The 19,553-nt window shown below is 35.5% G+C and overlaps 3 protein-coding genes across 5 annotated transcripts; 1 reads left to right on the forward strand and 2 right to left on the reverse strand.

The window, feature by feature from the left end:
• Positions 1–9,134: 9,134 nt before the first annotated feature.
• On the forward strand, positions 9,135–10,725 carry LOC117240782 (katanin p60 ATPase-containing subunit A-like 1). The gene is made up of 4 exons (XM_033506822.1): positions 9,135–9,409; positions 9,586–9,925; positions 10,139–10,338; positions 10,489–10,725. The coding sequence occupies exons 2-4, from the start codon at positions 9,701–9,703 to the stop codon at positions 10,541–10,543; spliced, it is 480 nt and encodes a 159-aa protein (XP_033362713.1). The 5' UTR covers positions 9,135–9,409; positions 9,586–9,700; the 3' UTR covers positions 10,544–10,725.
• A 2,471-nt stretch (positions 10,726–13,196) lies between these two features.
• LOC117240780 (survival motor neuron protein 1-like) lies at positions 13,197–14,221 on the reverse strand. Of its 2 annotated transcripts, XM_033506821.1 has the most exons (4): positions 13,966–14,221; positions 13,597–13,894; positions 13,397–13,476; positions 13,197–13,328 (listed from the first exon to the last, which is right to left on the reverse strand). In XM_033506821.1, the coding sequence occupies exons 2-4, from the start codon at positions 13,716–13,718 to the stop codon at positions 13,270–13,272; spliced, it is 261 nt and encodes an 86-aa protein (XP_033362712.1). In that variant the 5' UTR covers positions 13,719–13,894; positions 13,966–14,221; the 3' UTR covers positions 13,197–13,269. The 2 variants fall into 2 exon arrangements, with proteins under 2 accessions (XP_033362712.1, XP_033362710.1); XM_033506819.1 differs by lacking the exon at positions 13,966–14,221 and having other exon boundaries at positions 13,597–13,959.
• Positions 14,222–16,794: 2,573 nt separating this feature from the next.
• Positions 16,795–19,207, reverse strand: LOC117240783 (protein odd-skipped-like). 2 transcript variants are annotated; one of them, XM_033506824.1, is made up of 2 exons: positions 18,815–19,207; positions 16,795–17,751 (listed from the first exon to the last, which is right to left on the reverse strand). In XM_033506824.1, the coding sequence occupies exons 1-2, from the start codon at positions 18,842–18,844 to the stop codon at positions 17,458–17,460; spliced, it is 324 nt and encodes a 107-aa protein (XP_033362715.1). In that variant the 5' UTR covers positions 18,845–19,207; the 3' UTR covers positions 16,795–17,457. The 2 variants fall into 2 exon arrangements, with proteins under 2 accessions (XP_033362715.1, XP_033362714.1); XM_033506823.1 differs by lacking the exon at positions 18,815–19,207 and adding an exon at positions 18,160–18,304.
• Positions 19,208–19,553: the final 346 nt, after the last annotated feature.

Consider the following 19,553-nt stretch of genomic DNA (forward strand, 5'->3'; position numbering starts at 1 on the left):
TCAAATAGAAAATATTGGGAGCGTACACGCTGGCAAAACAATTCATGAATAGCTCGTCCTCTGCTTGTTATTTGTTTCGATACTGTTAGCAAACAAATTCATGAAACATACTGGTATAGCGTAAAATGAACATAAAAGTTTTCCGTACACTTGAGAGCTGAACTTTGGTTGTTATACGTATATTATACATATACGCACACAGTTATGTATATGTATATATATATATATATATAGAAAATTCCTTAGAACTTTGAGCTTAATAACAATATTAAAATCATTAACATTAAGGAGGTGAACTTTACTTACCAATTACCAAAGTTTCTTCCGCCAAATAATACATAAAAATTGAAAAAGATAATGTAACTAGTTTTAACTTTTTTTGTGTTATAATTTGAATCACTCGATTTACCCGACTGAGGATGGTCGATCGCAATCTCAATTTATACGTATTCTCATCGCATGAAATAGATCACATGAGGGATTTTCAAAAGTCGATGGAATATTAATTGCGATTAATTATTTGTAGGTGTATTCTGTGCGGCTAAAGCAGTCGCCTAATGAATTATTGAGTACCAAGAATGTTAGCGGTAAACAGGATTGCGGCTATGAATGATTCTCTAATGTCTATATTAGAGATGAATTTGATAATTTATCCTCATAATATGCAATCCGCTTTTAAGTGGAAATCATAATTAACAATTTCGGTTTGATTAAATATGAAGAGCAGATAAATCGATACGCTTAAATCAATATTAGAATTTCTTAACATTTTTATCAAATATTTTAGCACTGTAAAAGCGCCGTAGTAGAGAAATATTAGGTTGTTCCAAAAGTTTCTTTCGTTTTATAAGAAAGTAATAGATGTACAACATTTTTCGTTTTATATTATTTTATTGAATTACGTGTGATCCACCTTTTCCAATTTAATGTAAAATAATATAGAATAACATAAAACAAAATATGTTGTGCATCTGTCATTTCTTTATAAAACGAAAGAAACTTGGGACAACCTAATAGAAATTTACTTTTATTATCCATTATAAAAATGGATTGTTAATCCTCTAGGAGATACGAACAATATAATTGCAATTAATAAGGAATAAGCTAGCATAACTTAAACCAGCTTTTGCAGAAAGCTATTAGCTAAAGATGTTTATTAAACAATGACAACATGAATTTTCTTAAGTACCCCATTTGGTACTTAATCTACTTCGTAAGTACTGTGTGTCCTAGCCTTCAAGGGATGCAATTTTAACCAGAATGTTTCACATTACTTACCCGTATTATTTCCTTGTAATATAATTTATATTTACATTATCTACGTTACGTTACATTCTACGCGTTAATGTAAGTTATTCAAAATTTGTAGTATCTCAATAAAAAATTAACAGCCTGCAAAAACTTCACAGAAGCATTAGTATCTTCGAAACTATTTAATTCAAATGGCTAATATTCTTTAACAATATGCACTCGACGTTTATCGAGAGAAGTATGTGGCGTAATAGTTAAACTTTCAATTCATATACATATATCGTTTATGAAAAAGTAGTCATTCTGCTTTTGTGATCTGTGACACACTATAAATTCTCATAAGCTAACTAACGCGTAATCTTCTGTAACGTATTAATATAATATAGGTATGTATATCTCGACTTTGAGCAACCAATTGGTGCTAAACAAGCTTTAGTACATACTTCTTACACGTAACAAAAGACCAGTTAACATCTCTGCTCTTAAAAGAAAAACGAAAGAAGCTCTGAAAAGCTGCAGCGTTCAGGTCGAATAACACCAGCTCAGATAAATGACCCTCTAACTTACCTTTGTCCTCATCGACGTCAGTGATTTTAAAGCTAGTTATAAAGTGCACTTCACAGCCAGCGTCCACGGCAGTCAATATTATTTAACGGGTCTTAACGCGATGTAAAAAGGGAAAAAGGAGGAAAGAAGGAACAGAGAAGCAAAGAGAAGAGACGAATTTTTCATTTTCTCGAAACTGGATCAAGTTTCAGGCTGCTCGCCAAAGAGTCTGTAGCTAACGAGACAAGATTAGACAAACCACGCTTTAAAATTGCCACAGAACTATAATAATCCTCGAAATCAATACGATTCGTCAATCCATCGCCTGATTAAAAAATGAGATAGGATGAAGCTCACTAGTCGGCCTTTGAACTTTCAATAGCGCTTACGGCTCGTATACTCTAGTTTGAATGCTACAATGTAAGCCAAGTCAGCTGTAACCAGCGTTCGCGTGATTGTCGCTATCTATTATTCACGCGTTACACGTTCACCAGACAAACGCGTCTACCGGTTGACATTGTTTTCTGTCCTGAGTTTCAAAGCAATTATGTTGCTTCGTGTAATCAAATCTCGCCAAACTAACGATAAGTTCTTGTTTGATCTTACACAGTTACTAAAATTATACAAGTTAAACCAATCTAGCCTAAACAAGTAATGTCGTTATATATTCTTTTTTAAATCTATATATTGTTTAATAAATCGTGGTTAGGATATAGTAGCTGACAAAAATATTCGGACAAATATATTTGTAGAAACATTTTAGGAGTGTATTATGCATAGTGGCACTATTTAATACGGTACTGTGACTATCATGGTCGTGTTGGTATTATTCGAAACTAATCTGAAAATCTGTATGGAATTTGTAAGATATTTAGTACGAGTACTGTGCATTACTGATATGTACACAACCGAGACGAGATAACGAAGGTACTGCTCTCCATCGTTCATCGCTACGCGTTGCTAATAGCAACGTATAATGCATATATATCTCGCAAAGACTATAAAAGTACCCAATGGAACCACGTTTAATATTTGATAATAATGTCCCATTACAGTTTCGTCATTTTCAATTAATTAAACACGACCCTCTCTTTAAAAATTAGAAGATAAAATACGTAATACAAATCTACTCGAAATCTTTTAAACCTTACGGACGACCTTACGGACCTTACTTGTGGTCTTTAAAAGCAGCAGGGATTAGCAGAATATTAACTGCGGATTTTTCTTGGACCGCAGCATGCAATATGAAATATGGTTATTAAAATGTACACTGAAAATTTCATATCCATAAGATACTCGTGCTTGTAGAACCTTGAAAATGAATTCTTAACCCAAATAGTCGACCGCGATACTCGAGAAATTTTGTGAAGCTGACGTCAATACCAATATGTACCGTCGTTGTGCTATTATTTCGTGATAAACCGTATTGATTGCACTTCCATTTCACGGAATTAATTTTTCCACACAAAAAGTGATAACGATAATCGAAAAAAGAAAAATATACTACCACATTTCGTATCAGCATACACAAGCGCACTCGATTTTACACGAGTATACAATTTGCAAATTCGACGGAACGATCGGATTTAATTATTTTTTCGATATTTCAGGCATCAAGTTCTATTTACACATCGAACGTTGAAATACAGCGAAATACAAAATGTACAAACCACTCTGGACATTAATTAACTTTAAACGTTATTGATTAATTAAAGAAACCAACCATTGTGTTGATTTTTACATTTTGAAAAATTGTTATCCACTTTTGCTTTGTTTAAAAATTGAAAAAAAATACTTTTATTGTAAGTCACGAGTATCTCTTTTATTTATTTAAACTTTAGATCAAATATTACAATTTATAAATATATCATTTATTTAGATATACTTGTAATATCTGTTTTATAAGTTTGTACAACCATTTATCTATTTATCTATTTTATTTGTACATAATCTTTATAGACTGATTTTGTAAAGAATAAAAAATTGTGATTCTATTTAAAAACGATCGTGTCAGACTCAAGTGATAAGCGATATATATTTCAGCGATATATATATATTCAGATTTCACCATCACATAAACGGTGCTATCGGAAACATTTCACAATAGACGTCTTATAAGCGCCTGCGATGTCCGTCATATGTCAAGCTATACCACTGAATCACGGCCGCCATTTAGTGATTAAGGTCGATCACTTAGAGTTGTTAATCCGACATAATGGCGAGCAATACATCGAAGACATTATTGGAAACACAGTTACAGTTTAATTTCATTGAGCTTATTTGCAAATAAATGTGTACAATATATTTTAGAGGTTTTAAATATTATTGCTGACTAAACTTCGCGTCTGCGCATCATCTTTCTTTAACTTTTTCTGCATTTTCTTATCGACGCATGAAGACGAAATGCGTAAATTTTATTATTTATTTAAACATTATTATATTGTGCTCAAAGTAGCGGAATATCGTTCTATTATCAATATATGAAGAACTAAAAGAATTAAAAAAGAATTAAAGAAATATGTAGTTCAATCAATACTTCGTGTATTTTTCTATCTCCACAAGACAACATCCGGACCAGTTACGCTTACAGTATCAACAAAGATTTGTCCAGCCATACGGAATAAGTCGTACTCAGTAGTTTAAAAGTATTAACCGTACAAACTCCAGAAACACTTTTGAAGTAACTTTCGAACCAATAAATCCCCGAACTAAGAACTGTCATATTTCGTCTCTATTTATCGAATATTGTGAGAAAATGCAAAAAAAAGAAGTTAAATAGAAAAAGTACTTGGAAACTTAAAAGAAAAAATCTCGAAAAATCTCTTAATACTTTTTACTGTCGTCTTGAGACGCACCATGTGTTAAGCTTCTTCGTAGTTACAACTTTTACCGCAGATGTAACGAACTGACAAATGCTTCGAATGGCGCGCGCGCGTCAACGCCTACACTTAAATTTTACATAAATGTTTTTAAACAAATGTTTAAAATAATACATTAAATGTATTAACTTTCTTGCGCAATTTCATTTAATTTCTTACGATATGGAGGGTTTAATTACGTTTAAGATATCTATTTGAATCTTTTAAATTCGAAGTTTTTTAAAAAATTACCTTAAACTTTATAAAATTAAATCGTTTTTCCACTTTGCTGTATCATAAAATAGTTACTTAAATTCAAACCTTACCGCCGTCTTGAAATATTCTATATTTTCCTCGTCTTAAAAAATCTCCCTACAGAAAGAATAAAGAAGAATAAAATCCCATACGTTAAATTTCGCGTGATTGATGGAATATATAACGATAACGAGAACTAACTAGCGACAACAAGCAACCATTAGCAAGGACAACTGGCGACTATAACCGTCGTCACTATGATGTATGGCGACTAAAGAGAACAGCCAGCAACTACGGATGACATGTAACAACCAACTGCCCCACTTCTAAAAGGCAACTAACTTGCAAACCCTTTGATGGTTTCTGTAGCGTGATATACCCCTGGAACGTGGTTAAAGAATGTGGTCGCCGCTGGACGGCGGTTTGACAGCAGAGCGATCTCGCCAATTCAAAGCTTGACATTACAAACTACCGAGAATCATTAGGCTCGTTATCGAGCATCTAGCTTTCAGAAGGTGCTTTATCATATGGTATGACTTCACGATATTTTTATAGCAAGAAGAATGGCCAACCTCTAACAAAACAAATTTTTACTAAGTGCTGCATGTGAGCTGCAGGCCGGCCTACTAGGGAAATTTGACGAATGAATAAACTAAAATATATACGAATATATTCGTTATATCATAAAATGCTCGCATTATGTTCTCTAACACCATAGAGGAAACTAAATTTATATATTAAAAAATTGGAATACCCTCATACTTCGCAGTCCATGTGTCCGAGCGATGAATTCCCCCCAAACAAGGAAAAATCAAAGGGAGGTCTCCTTCGAAGGACGTGAGAGGGTAAGGGAAGCAACGGGAACGATGATCACGCGATATACTGGCGGCGTACGTATAGAACGGCTGTTGCGAGAGAGTTCGCAAGAAACAAGAAGAAAAAAGGAATCGTAGGCCGACGCGACTATACGCTGTCGACGGACAAACAGCGACTGAGCCTAACTGAAACGAACTCTGTCGCAGTATGAGCACAGGCTACGTTCGCGGGTCGATCGAACACGTTCTGCGCCTTTCCTCGGCACCAGACTCAAAACCACCCTCGACGAGCGCAACGCACTGGTGCACCTGCAATATTAACCACTGGTCTTTCCTTTTTCGCGCGATATTATATCAGCACCTATGATACCATTTCCAAGACCGCAATCAAAACATTAAATACCGCATTAAAGCCATACAATAATTCGCAATATTCATTCGTAAACGTTATTGTATATGTGCTTAATTAATCGTTATTATGTTTCGAATGATTTACTACCTCATATTCCATAAGCAGATATATGGTTCATTTTCATCTCAAGTACGATATAATTTGTAACAAATATTTATAATTCACAATATTTATAATTCATTGGAAATATTATTCTATCACGGTATAGTGGTCAAATTTCACATAAATCACAAACATATGGTAGTCAGAAGCTATACTCACGACATGACAAATCATGATGATGTCATGAAAATGGCGTCCGTCCATATATATTCAAACGCAACGAACAAGTTCGAACTTTTCGAGAATAAACGATTTGTTCGATAACATCTGTCGCGAGCTTCTCTTCCTTTAACGATAACAATTGACAACTAAAGCTCGAGAGGCTCGTAAGGATGAACAGCGACCAGTATCTAGAAGCTATGTACTCACCTGGGCAAGGAGACTCCAACACCAAGGACGTTGGAAGTTTCGAGAAGCGAAGATGGAAACTGAAGTAGCACGTCAGGTCAACTCTGGCAAACACTGCTAAAGAAAGAAAAATCCAACTAATTTGTTTCCAACAATAAAATGAAATTAATTTGTTTCACAAATTATTAACTGGATATTATTCAAAAATTATTCAAAATTCGCTTGATTGATTCGGGGCCCGGGACACTTGGGTCATGCCATTTTGGTAATGGACGAAAATGGCAGAAGGAAGAACGACCGTTTTTTTTCATATTTCTCTTTCCCCGGGAAACGAAAGAATGCCCGAGCACCTTGTTTCATTTCTTCTCGACATCAATTTCAATCTTTTTAAACGAAATATAATCTGAACGATGAAAAGTTCATTCAAATAATGCTCCGCGCCAGACACTCACGAAAATTAAGAAGAAACACGGAAAATTCGCGAATAAAACGGATTTCTTTGTCCCAGTGAGATAATAAATCTCGTACACGTATTGGTTTTTAAAATCAATATATCCACCAATGTGCACTCGTTTAACAAGGGTGATGGAACGTGCCAAAAACCTCTCAAGAGGGTCTTGGCAACGGAAGAGTCGAAAATGTCACAATTATGAATGAAAAATTCGAATAGTTGCTGATTTTACAGTCGAAACCGATAAAGAACCCCAGATATTCCCCCAATTAATTTACAATAAATTCGCGAAAATGATCGATTGCTGACGTCATTGTATTCTAGAAAGATTGTAAAACGATAAGAATTTATTGAAAAAACTTATATTCGATGATAACACTTCTAATAAGAATACTAAGAGGAGCGATTCTGTACTCACCTTCCTGCCTCGAAGTACCGAACGCAATTAACCGTCCGCCCAGGATGGAACCGTTCGGAACTTTTGTAAGTCACTTCACGGCCGCTGCTTATGGTGGAAATGTAATAGATATAAGTACAGAGCGCGTGAGCGAACTAAAAGCGCGATAGAGAAGTAGAGAGAGGATGTTCCGTCCTTGTCTAATGACGCGCACTTGTACAGGAAATATGTAACAGCGGTATACGAGCAGCGTCAGTGTCCACCAGTGTGCATGCCTGATTAAACAAGGACAGGAAGTATCTATACATGGTGTTCTCTTTCTATTTCCATGTTGCATCCATCTTACTATACAGTACACACACTCAGCTATTCCATCATTATATTTGTGCGTTGCTTATGTGTGAACCAAACATTTCCACGACAACAAATCGTTTGTCTCTTGTTTGATGCTCGGTTTTCAACGGAGTTAAAAGAATTTTTTAAGAGAAACGTAATGGACGGGTTGTTTTTAAAGTAATAAACGGAAATTCTCGTATCCATGGAGAAACGATAGGCGATTTGAAAGTATCACTATGAACGGTGATTTATCGATGCAAGGTAGTATGAATAAGATATTTTATAATCTGCGAAAAAAGGTAAGGAATATTCCAGATTTTAGATTTTAGAATTTCCACGTCACAGACGAGTGTGTTTTGTTATTTGATTTGTAATATTGCTGCAGTTCTCTTAATAGCTGTTCGTTTCATGCGATACTCGCACATAGTATCTATGACTTTTGCTTCTAACAATTTTTATAATTAGGCTGTATCAAATATTTTTAACGTTCGTGTTTCATGAAAAATCATGTGTAACTCGTTGAATTCGCAAATGTAACAAAAAATTCCATGAAAAACCTTATATTATTGTAATTAAAAAATAATTATATTAGGAGGAGAGTCGTATTTCGGAACGTCATCGGAACATATTATACCTTGTATGTGATTATTTGGAACACAATGGGTGAGTATATTATAATTAAAATATATTCCTAGTTCCAATTCTTTTGAATAGTGTCAGTGACCAATCGAAATAGAAATCAGTGGACATCATGGAAAGAGAAGGCGAAACCAAATTTGAAAATTCGACATCGGTAATTCAGTAGTTAAGAATAACTCAATCGATAATGTAGATTAACTAGTTATAAACAAATATATGAAGTATAAATTCAAATTATTCTTATCCATCTAAAAATTGAAAATTAAAAAGCAGAAGACAAGAAATTATCTTCGAGGATTTATATAGTAAATACATTCTTTTGCCTGTCTTACCTAGAGATAAAACAGTTGTTTGATGGTTATCTTATAGTGTTCAGTCATTGCGAAAAATATTTTTAATTAGTTAAAAACTATAATTAATTAAAAACTACATTTTTTTATGTATATAGACGTTAGCGATATTATTCCGGGAAGCTCGTCTATCTCCCGAACATCGGGTTTGCGACAACATCGATTTGGAAATTATCGTTGCAGAGTGTGAAAATTATTACAAGATGAAATTTCAAAAATATCCCATATTGTGTAAGAAAATAACTGGAAGGGAAATGACGAGGGAAGTGACAAATGCAAGCAATACGTAAGAATTTAAATTATTTAACGATATTAAACGGTATTCAACGTATTCAACGTATTCAACGTATTACAATATGATCCAGTGTTTGTAGAAGTATTGAGACAAAAGCCCAATCTGTTAGTAAACAAGCGAGAAGTGAGCCTGTGAAAGAGACGAATCTACAGCAGAAGATAACTGATGACAATACGAATCATATTAATCTCGCAATGACAGTGACGTCAATATTCCCCAATGAGAGTGATGGACGTTTATCAGAAGAGCTATTTAACGTCCCAATGGAACAATCCATGCAATCGAAGATATTGAAATGCATTGAAAAGCTTTATTCAGATAATCCGGAATTACGAGGCTGAGGACATCTCATGCGTAAGTTATTTTCGATTAATATACATATCGTAAAGCTTTTAAACGATAAAATTCCCGTCGATAAACCGTCCAACGTATATCGACGATGACGTGATTTCAGTAACGCTTCAAATATCAAATTACGTAACACTTACTTAATATAGAGAAGACGCCATTTTATCTTTGTATCGTCACAGGAGATCATAGTAAGCAAATTAAATGTACATTGGGATGACGTTATAGGCCTAGAGGAATGTAAAACCGCTGTTAAGGAGGCCGTTGTGTATCCCCTTAAGTATCCTATCTTTTTTGATGGTCCGTTTTCCCCCTGGAAAGGTATTTTGCTGTACGGCCCACCTGGTACAGGTAAGATACTCGTATTCTTTTCATTTCTGTACGTGTTTACAAGAAATATACAAAACAGGGAAACCGAAGTTAGCGAAGGCAGTCGCGACAGAATGCCATTGCACCTTTTTTAACATAACTGCCAGCTCATTGGTCAGCAAATGGAGAGGCGATTCCGAGAAGTATATACGTGTAAGTTGCTTTGTCTATGTAAGTTTCTTTGTTCCTTTGTCTATGAAGGAGAGATTCTAGGTATAAAAAGATTTGATTTTATTTTTCGTCATTTATATATAAATAGAATAGTTGTTTGGAAAACGAAATGATATCATATTCGTGATGAGGCAATGAATTTAAGGAATTTCGAATATAATATTTAATGAATAATACATTTGTTAAACTGAACAGGTTTTATTTGAACTTGCCTATAGTCATTCGCCTACAATTATTTTTATCGACGAGATTGACTGGATCGCCACAAATAAAGGAGACTGTATATTGTCTGAACCCGCAAAGAGATTCAGATCAGAACTTCTTTCTAGATTGGATGGATTAGTGTCTAATGAGAATTCTAATGTAGTTCTTCTGGCTACAACTAATTCCCCTTGGTACGTATATCACGTTATTTCAATGTTTTCTAAGTAGAAAATATCGTAATATTTCTCCAAATTCCAAATATGTTATTGTGTTGTTTGAAGTATTCCTTCATTATTATTAGTATAATAGAACGATAATATTTATTGTAAATATGTTATTAGGGGCATTGATGCAGCTTTACCCAGGCGTCTCGAAAAGCAAATATACGTATCATAACCCAATGAAGTTGCTCGACTTGGTATATTCAAATTATACCTTAGCAACCACTTATTAGAAAATACAGATATTGTAAACCACATAGTAAAATGTACTGAACGATATTCTTGTGCAGATATAAAATTGCTTTGTAAGCAAGCGTGGCTACTAGAAATAAGCCCGATATGGAGGAGACTTGAAAAGAAAGAACCACCTGTTACCACTTTGAAATATGAATTAAAAAGTTATGAAATATTAGCAAAATTGTTAAAAAAAATGTCACCTACAGTTATGCAAATAGATAAATATGATACGTGGAACAAATAAATACGCAATCGTAAGGGCAGATATTGAAAAATATAAATAAATGGATTATCGTTCGAGAAATCATTCGCATGTGTGTGCATGTGTGTATGCGCGCATGTGTGTCATGTGTGTGCGCGTGTGTGCGCGCACGCGCTGTAGGCTAAGTTTAAAATGTTCGGTTGTATTATATCCTTGTATTATATATGTCGGAGATGAAAGGAAAACCGGAGCCTTCCCTTTGCAATTTTGAGGAAGCCTTCTAATGCTTTAGCCTAGATTTTATCATAACTGCAATTAAGCAATTGTCATTTGTAATTGTTTGATATTTGTGAAAGCGAAAGTGGGTTCGAGATGACAACTGGTCGCCGAACGTAGCCACGGTCACGGGATAAACGTTTTGCCTGACGAAGGTGTGGATCGGTTGTATTGTTCCCCCTAGAAATCACATAGAATTGTACTTTAGAGATGTCGATATAATGGGACACACGTTGTATTAGGAATCAATCTCCAGACAGAAACTGCCTAGTAACGACGTTTGAATCTTTCTCGATGTTTCCAAACAGTATACAACAAACTTTTGACAGAAATTGCCTGGCAACAACGATTGGAACCTTCTCGATGTTTCCAGCGAGCATATAACAAACAAATGCAATAGTATAGCGAAAAAGATTTTCATCAGATATTCATTCGTGTGATCGCCTTGGAAAGTGATACATCGAGCAATTTACCGAGTGCCTCAGCAATTGTATTTTGTGTTTAAAATTATTCTACACATAGTAAAGAGTTATCCCGTTGACCGTGGATTCGTTTGAACCCCGGAACATTGTTAATAGCGTTAATTAAATTCATTATTCGTGAAACCTATTGTTACGCCGCCTAAAACATCTGCACGCCAGCCCGCGCGACCGGACAACAACCGACCTGCGTAACGTCACTTCGACCCTCAATAAACCTAAGGACCCATCATAACTTTCACTTCCCTGTATTGTTTCGCCATCCGTTTGTTTTGAAGAATTTCTAAAGCTTAAAAATATTCTCGAAACACAGTCGGTTTAGAGAGATCCTTGGGTTTATTAGTCGCACTTAAAACACGGAGAAAGCGGGTATGTACCCATTAGGAAAATCCGAATAGCCCTGTAATAAAACAAGTTAGGTTTTTCTCACGCACACAGTCATCTATTCACCACGATGGTAGGAGACTCCCTATTCATCCCTTCGAGCAGTAGTGCAGGTCATGACCAATCGACACCGCGGTTCGTTACCCTCACTTTTCCTAACGAAAGTGGGACCAACGAATCCGCGTTCTTTAGGCACAGGGGCACACCCACACCGAACTTTTCTTCCGTATTAAAAAACAGAGCGACAGACAGTCTAAAAACTAACGCCTAACGCGGCAGTCTACACATAGCGCGAGAGTCGCATACTTCACGCAAATCTTTTGTCGGTTCTCGGTGTTGTCGAACATACATCTTCTCTCCTAAAAATATCATAGTGCTAAGTCCATTAATACATTAATTTCCATTATAAGAGCCCTGCTCTAGCGTACATATCTACCGCATCTTCGTGCGACAAGTTGTTAACTATTTATTTCTCTACGTCAGTGTAATCTAAGTGTTGGAAATATATAATTTATAATTCTGTGAATCACAGTGTTATACAAACTCAATCACCCCTTATTATCTCAACGGAAATCAGGGGATCGATCAATTCGTGGTGTCGATTGTTATAATCGTAATGGGGATTTACGACCCCCGTTGACGTCTCTCCTCGCGATTACGTCTCCCCGCAATTGGTCGAAATTTACACCTATCAATCGTTAATCTCATTATACGTTAAATTCATTATTCGTAAGACATATTATTCGGTCCTCTTATTGTTCGTTAAACTTATTAATCTTTAATCTAATTATTAGTTAAACTTATCGTTTGTTAATCTTATTATTTATTAAACTCATTATTCATAATATTTTGTAAAATCTTTTTTATTCGGGTAAGTATATTCTGTTTCGTAAAACAATGGCTAATTATTCGTTCCTCTTATTGTTCGTTAAACTTATTAATCTTTAATCTAATTATTAGTTAAACTTATCGTTTGTTAATCTTATTATTTATTAAACTCATTATTCATAATATTTTGTAAAATCTTGTTTATTCGCGTAAAGATATTCTCTGTTTCGTAAAACAATGGCTAATTCAAACGAAGGATCATTACGCGCCTTAAATCCTAATGATAACCCGACATATATATGTGAGTGTATTTTATCAAAAATATGTTTTTTATGTTTTTTTATCTTAGTAATTATTTTTAAAAAAGTCTTAAAGTCTTATATGAAAATAAAGCTGTTCTTTATTTCAAATAATTGAAGTAAATAAATACAATGAGTTTTATATTTTATTATATCTTATATTATTGTTATATTGTTATTGAAAAAATTGATATAATCAACAGTTCTTCCTGTTCTCTTGATTGTTTCTTGCTCGTTTCAAACCATGATAATAACCTACAAAAGAAATAACATAGTCCATTGAAAATTTAATATACAATAAAATACTTATATGAAATAATTACCTGTGTAATATACCATGTAACCACTAATATACCATGACATCAACATACTTGAAAGTGCGTCTGTATCATTATCTGGTGATCTAGTACATTTTATTAAAATTTCGTATTTTTTTTCCAAATAAAATGTTAAACATATTCCAAATTACTTATTAATATTAGAAGTATTCAGCATTCCATTAGAATTTTTAAATTGTACTTACTTGGTCATTAATTGTGGTGGTAAAGGAGGTGCAGGTGGCATTATATCAGTCATCGAATTGAAAGATGGTCCCGGTATGAAGCGATGTTTATACGCATTTGCTTCTTCAGAGTCACAATCCATTTTTTCTACATTATATTTTTTCGAATTTACATTTGTAGAAAAATTAGTCTCACAAGTCTCATCGTTCTCTTCATTGAATTTCTCTTCCAAAGCTTTCTTTTGTTGTGCTATTTGACTTTGCAAACCTTCTGATTCTAAAAGAGAACTCAACTCGACTTTCTCTGTATTACCATAGCCTAAACACAGAGTAAAAGAAATTTTTGTCATTTAATAGAATGACTGAGTGCCATTCAGTTACTGTCCTTACAGGCAATGTATTAGAATTTCCCGTGCATAAATGTATATGTATAAATGTTTGCCTTGATATATGTAGTAATAATCACTCGTCTAATGAGGAGAATTATATTCCAAGCAGCTAATAATGAACAATAAGTAACATGCATGTTTATGGTTCATGACCCTATATCCCACGGGTCTCCCCATAGACATTGACAGGTACTCCTGCCCAGTTAAGGACCTGCTGAATGACACTGTGATAGACTATGCGAAAGCCTTTACTTCATATATATGTAATATCGAGATATAATATGTTTACAAAGGAATGGACAATAGAGATGTTAATCAGACAGAAAAAGACGATTGTTGATTAACCTGAACTACTCATACCAACGTACAGAAAACAGCGCAATCCACACTCTCTCGGCAACGCCACTCGCAACCTCCGTCACCGCTCACCTCGCACTCGGCTCCTCGACTCGCACTCTGCTCCTCGACTGACCCTCTCTGGCCGTTGTCCCATTCTATTGCCTTTTTCCTAGGCCCACTGCACACGTGTTCTGCAGACGCTCGTAGCTAGGGTCACGTAGGTCTTTTCCACGAAACTATGCACTTGAAAAGACCGATGACACATTGATGGGCCCGACGGCGCCTCGGATCTCGCGACATTGTTCATAGTTCGCCCGATATTTCTAAGTGTACATTACACATAGTGAAATTTACATATTTTCACTTGGTTACCCTGCCCAATTCGAATATAATTCAGAACGTATGTGCTATATTTATATATTCTGCATTTGTTTTGTATATTATGTACACTGATCTGATCTTTGTAAACGCGAGTTTTACGATATTAATGAGAAATTTGCCAATTTAATGGAAGTTGTTAATTTTTTCTGGCACGTTTCACGTTAGCAGACATGTTTCTTAAGTTACAGTCGAAAAGTGTTTTTATGTAAAAGAATAGGAATGATCAAGTTATTTTAAGATGAGAAGATATTTCACGTCTTCTATTTAAATATAGCGTTAAATTTTAATTCCGTCAATTCGTATATACTCATACATCGAATTTCCTTTTCTCATGTCATTTCTTTTCTTTCATTTCACATTTAATTACAAAGATAAAGTGTAAGTACGTTCCTCATAAAATTAATATCAACTGTCGCAAAATATACAAAAGTAAACTAAGAAGAGGGGTACATATTATTACACAAACTGTCGTTCATACTGCATATGTACATATTGTTTATTCGACCAATCGCGGGGAGACGTAGTCGCTAGAAGAGACGTCAACGGGGGTCGTAAATCCCCGTTACGATTATAACAATCGACACTACGAATTGATCGATACCCTGATTTCCGTTGAGATAATAGGGGTGATTGAGGTTGTATAACACTGTGATTCACAGAATTATAAATTATATATTTCCAACACTTAGGTTACACTGATGAGCATAGATAGATAGATAATCACTTATCGCACGAAGATAAAATATATATGTACGTTAGAGCAGGGCTCTTATAATTAGATTTAGTGTATTAGTGGACGTAGCACTATAAGATATTTAGGAGAGGAAATGTATGCTCGACAATACCGAGACCGACTTTCGCGTTATGCTTAGATTGCCCCGATGGGCATTAGCGGTATACTTAGTAGTTGACTTTTCCAACGATGTAGAAGAAGTGAAGTTGAGTGACGATGCTGTGTCGGAGGAAAGCTAAGGATGGGTGTGTCTAGCGCACGGGACCATCGGATTTGTTGGTGCCGATGTTAGTTAAGAGAGTGAGGGAAATAGGCTTAATGTTAATTGGTTAAACGAAGGGTCTTATCCGCCCTCGAGGGAAAGTGGTTAGTGGGAGGAAAGTTGCAGCGTACGTGAGAAAAACTAACTTTCCCTTGTCCCTCCGTGGTAGACATAGTCTTTAGAAATTCTTCGGAAACAGATGTTTGTTTGGTTTGAAGGACCTTAGCAGGCAAGTGACTCGGGTTTATGACGGGTGCTTAAGGCTATTGAGGGTACGCCGTACGGAAGAGCGGACATCTGATGTCCGTCTGGCCCGCGGTGTGTGACCTGGGCCAGGCAGAGAGTCGCCCGGCGTAACACATATGCAGTATAAAAACAATACTTTTTAGTTTTTAATCTCTTGTTTAAATATTCCTAATATCTAAATTTGTATCGGTCATTGATTCGATATAACTGCGTTTATTGGAAGTAATTAAGCTATAGCCTGCGCACAAGAGAAGAAGGAACAAACACGTATAGTATACACGCTTAAATAACAAAATTAAGTCAGTTTACGTTCAATGAACTTGATCAAAGTTCCAGTCTCGAATTATAGAGTTTCTTACTATCAGTTTACAAAATTCGATATTACGATTATGTACCGTATTTGAAAAACATAAAATGCTTTGTTCAATTTTAAATAAAACTAATATTTACCAAAGCGAATACGAAAAAAATGTTATCATCAAACTCAATTTTCAATTATCAAACTTAATCCAGCACAAATACAAATGTTATTCGTGCTTTTTTACTTTTGCTACTTTTCAACTCTCTATAGTTCGAGATTTGAGTTCCGCTAACTTTCTTTCTACTGCGCATGCGCAACAGGAAAACTTGAATTACACGTAATAGTAAAAAATTCGAAAATCTTATCCTTTCGTGGCAGCGAAAGTAACCTAGGACTAGAGGTTCCATAACATTAATAATAATAAGGCAATAATATTAATACTAATAATAATGTAATCGAGTACTACTAACAATATTAATAATAATAATAATAGTATGGTAATGGCAAGATACACGCGGGTATAAATTAATCATTCCTTTCGTAATATCTACGACGTCTTCGGGATATTCTTTAGAAATTACTTTAGTTCTGGTGAATATTCATTAACGAGCAACTTTTCTCTCTGTTTCTTATCACGATTTTTTTCACTTCATCACAATTGTACCGTTAGAAATTATTCAAAACATTGTTAAAATGTCCATGAAATATATGCAATTGCCGTATTGAATAAGCGAGTAATGAAGTTGCTGTTTCACTGAATAGAAGTGAAATCTCCAATGCGTGTACTCAAGTATATAAGTTAAAAAAAGATTGGTACATCAATGCCTATTATTCTTAATCAATATTCATCATTTAACAATTAGGACCGAATTTTTACAAACCAACTCTAAACCACGACCCAATTTACAAATAAAAGATCGATGTGTAAATTAACTATCAACTATTAATCTCCAATCCTATGTGAAGATATAATGTTCGGACCAAATTTCTAAACTAACGTGGACAATTCATGCGGACTATTGGTGGTTGCTGCGCTACTTAGATCCAATGTGGCAGCCGGAAGACCAGGACTGACGCTGCCGGTTGCTTCCCGTGGCAAATGCTGCGATCTATTTAGCTTATTTCCAGGACTCGGTGGCGATCTATCTGCTGGTGTATCCGGTGGCGTAACCACGTTTCTGTGTCCGCTCACGTTCAGATGATTGTGCGTCGCCGCGATCGGAGCTGGCGATTAGAGCAACAAGGGCGGTGGAGACATTGACACGTGTCGATGATGATGATGGTGATGATAGTGTTGGTACTGTGCAGCTCGGCCGTGCGTTGCGTGGCTGGTATTTAGTTGGTTCGTCACGGGCCTGACTTTCGTTGGGCAGCCAGCATGGTGGATGGTTAACGGGCCACGTAGTTGTTGTTGCTGTTGTAGCTGGTGCTGGTTCTGGTGCTGTTGCAGCTGCTGCTGACGCTGCAGCTGTACCGCCGCTTCGCACTGTTCGCGCGCTAACGCCTTCACGGCATTCGTCTTCTCCTACGAAATAAGAATGATAGGTTAGGTTGTAGTCAGGGGCCATAACAAATTAAAAAAGTTATAATATAAGAATTTACATTTTAGTTGAAATGATTCTAGTTACGAATAAGTATCAAAGATGATTCAAATCTTTTTCGTTACCGATAACCACGGTGAAAACTCTTTTGGATTACTTTCAGCCATTGTCAATCTTATTGTCAATACTACATGCCTGAAGTAGAAGGAGGGGTACAGAGAAAAAGACTTTTTCTCAGCAAATATAATCGTTACTCAATTATTTTGTTCAACAGTTTTACAAATCTCCCAAAAATAAACGAGAATACGAAAATACACTGAATATCGTGTGTATGGTTATTTATAAAATCCCCTTGAAATAGTTGCGATCGCGGATCACATAAACAAACGAACCTGTCATTCTACAGAGTATCTTTTTCGGTGAAATTATGCAAACGTAAATGTAACTTCGGTAGAACTCCTCGAGAACTTGTAAGCTTATATCACTCTGACCCAACCAGTCCACTCTAAAGTGTATAATTTATAAAAGGGGATTATATTAATACGTGGAGGATGTGGTAGGTGGTAAGTTTTGCATATGAATGTTCGTTGATACAACGAATGGTTAAATGGAGGTTTTCATGAATGTGATAAGGACTACATCGAATGTTTTAACACTTATAACTAGAATGCGTATTTTTATACAAGTTTGTAGTTTTACGAACATAATGAAAGAAATAAAATTTTAATCGAGATTTGTTTTCTTATATACGTATATTTTAGCGCATTTTATGCATTTTGCGCCATTTGCGTACCTTTCAATTTCGCACGAACGTATAAAGATCAGCAATATAATTATAACGCTTCTTAAAAATGTGAAAAATCCTGGTTTCCTAAAAGCTTGCAATTGATTTCAGAAGAATTTTTATGAACTCTACCAGATAAATTATTGTAACTCTGAAAAACAAAATTTCACGATAATATGATTTCCGGGTAAAATACACATAAAAGATGATTTAGACGTGTTTGAACGTGTTCGTTTTCTTTTTTAATAGCGATATGTTCTTACCCTCTGCCACACGAAGACGTTATGGACCATTGCGCATCCACAAAACACGATGCCAAGGCCTATGGAAACCGACGTAACGATTGCCGGTGTGACACCAATTACCTCTCAGAGAAAAGACATCGACTCCCGACTGTCGGACGCCAACGCCGCGACGCATCTTAGTCCCCATCAGAGATAAGGCCCCAACCCCGACTTTCGGACTCCTTGGAATCCACACCAAACCCCCCAACATCCCCAAGCCAGGGTGTATATAAGCCGAGACTTCACTCAGCCCGGGGAGTTCTCGTTCTAGTTGCTGTTCTTGTACAACACCCCTTTCTCTGTTCAACGTTATTCTACTGTAAGTGCCAAAGTCATAATAAAGTTCGATAAAAGAGAATTAATAGTTGGGCTACGACTCGGCTTTCTTTTCTCTCGCAACCCAAGTATCCATTTTACGTGACACCGGCGTCGAATGAAACTGGATGAATGTATACAATATCATACCTGAAAGCATTGTTAGAGGATCATTATAACACGTATGCCATAACAAGCGGGACAAAGAATCAGCGCAAATACATATTCGCAATACATATAATTCTCGAAGCGTAAACTATATACATATGCTTTTCATTGAAATTTTCAATACTAGTCGCAAATTATTTTTCAATTAATTTATTATTTAAGTCTTTATATATCAATTCTCGACGAATAAATTACTTAAATTACAGAGAATCTATCTTCAGACAATAGAGAATTC

This window comes from Bombus vosnesenskii, unplaced genomic scaffold, assembly GCF_011952255.1.
Source record: "Bombus vosnesenskii isolate JDL3184/JDL3185 unplaced genomic scaffold, Bvos_JDL3184-5_v1.1 scf7180000014903, whole genome shotgun sequence".
Classification (NCBI taxonomy): domain Eukaryota; kingdom Metazoa; phylum Arthropoda; class Insecta; order Hymenoptera; family Apidae; genus Bombus; species Bombus vosnesenskii.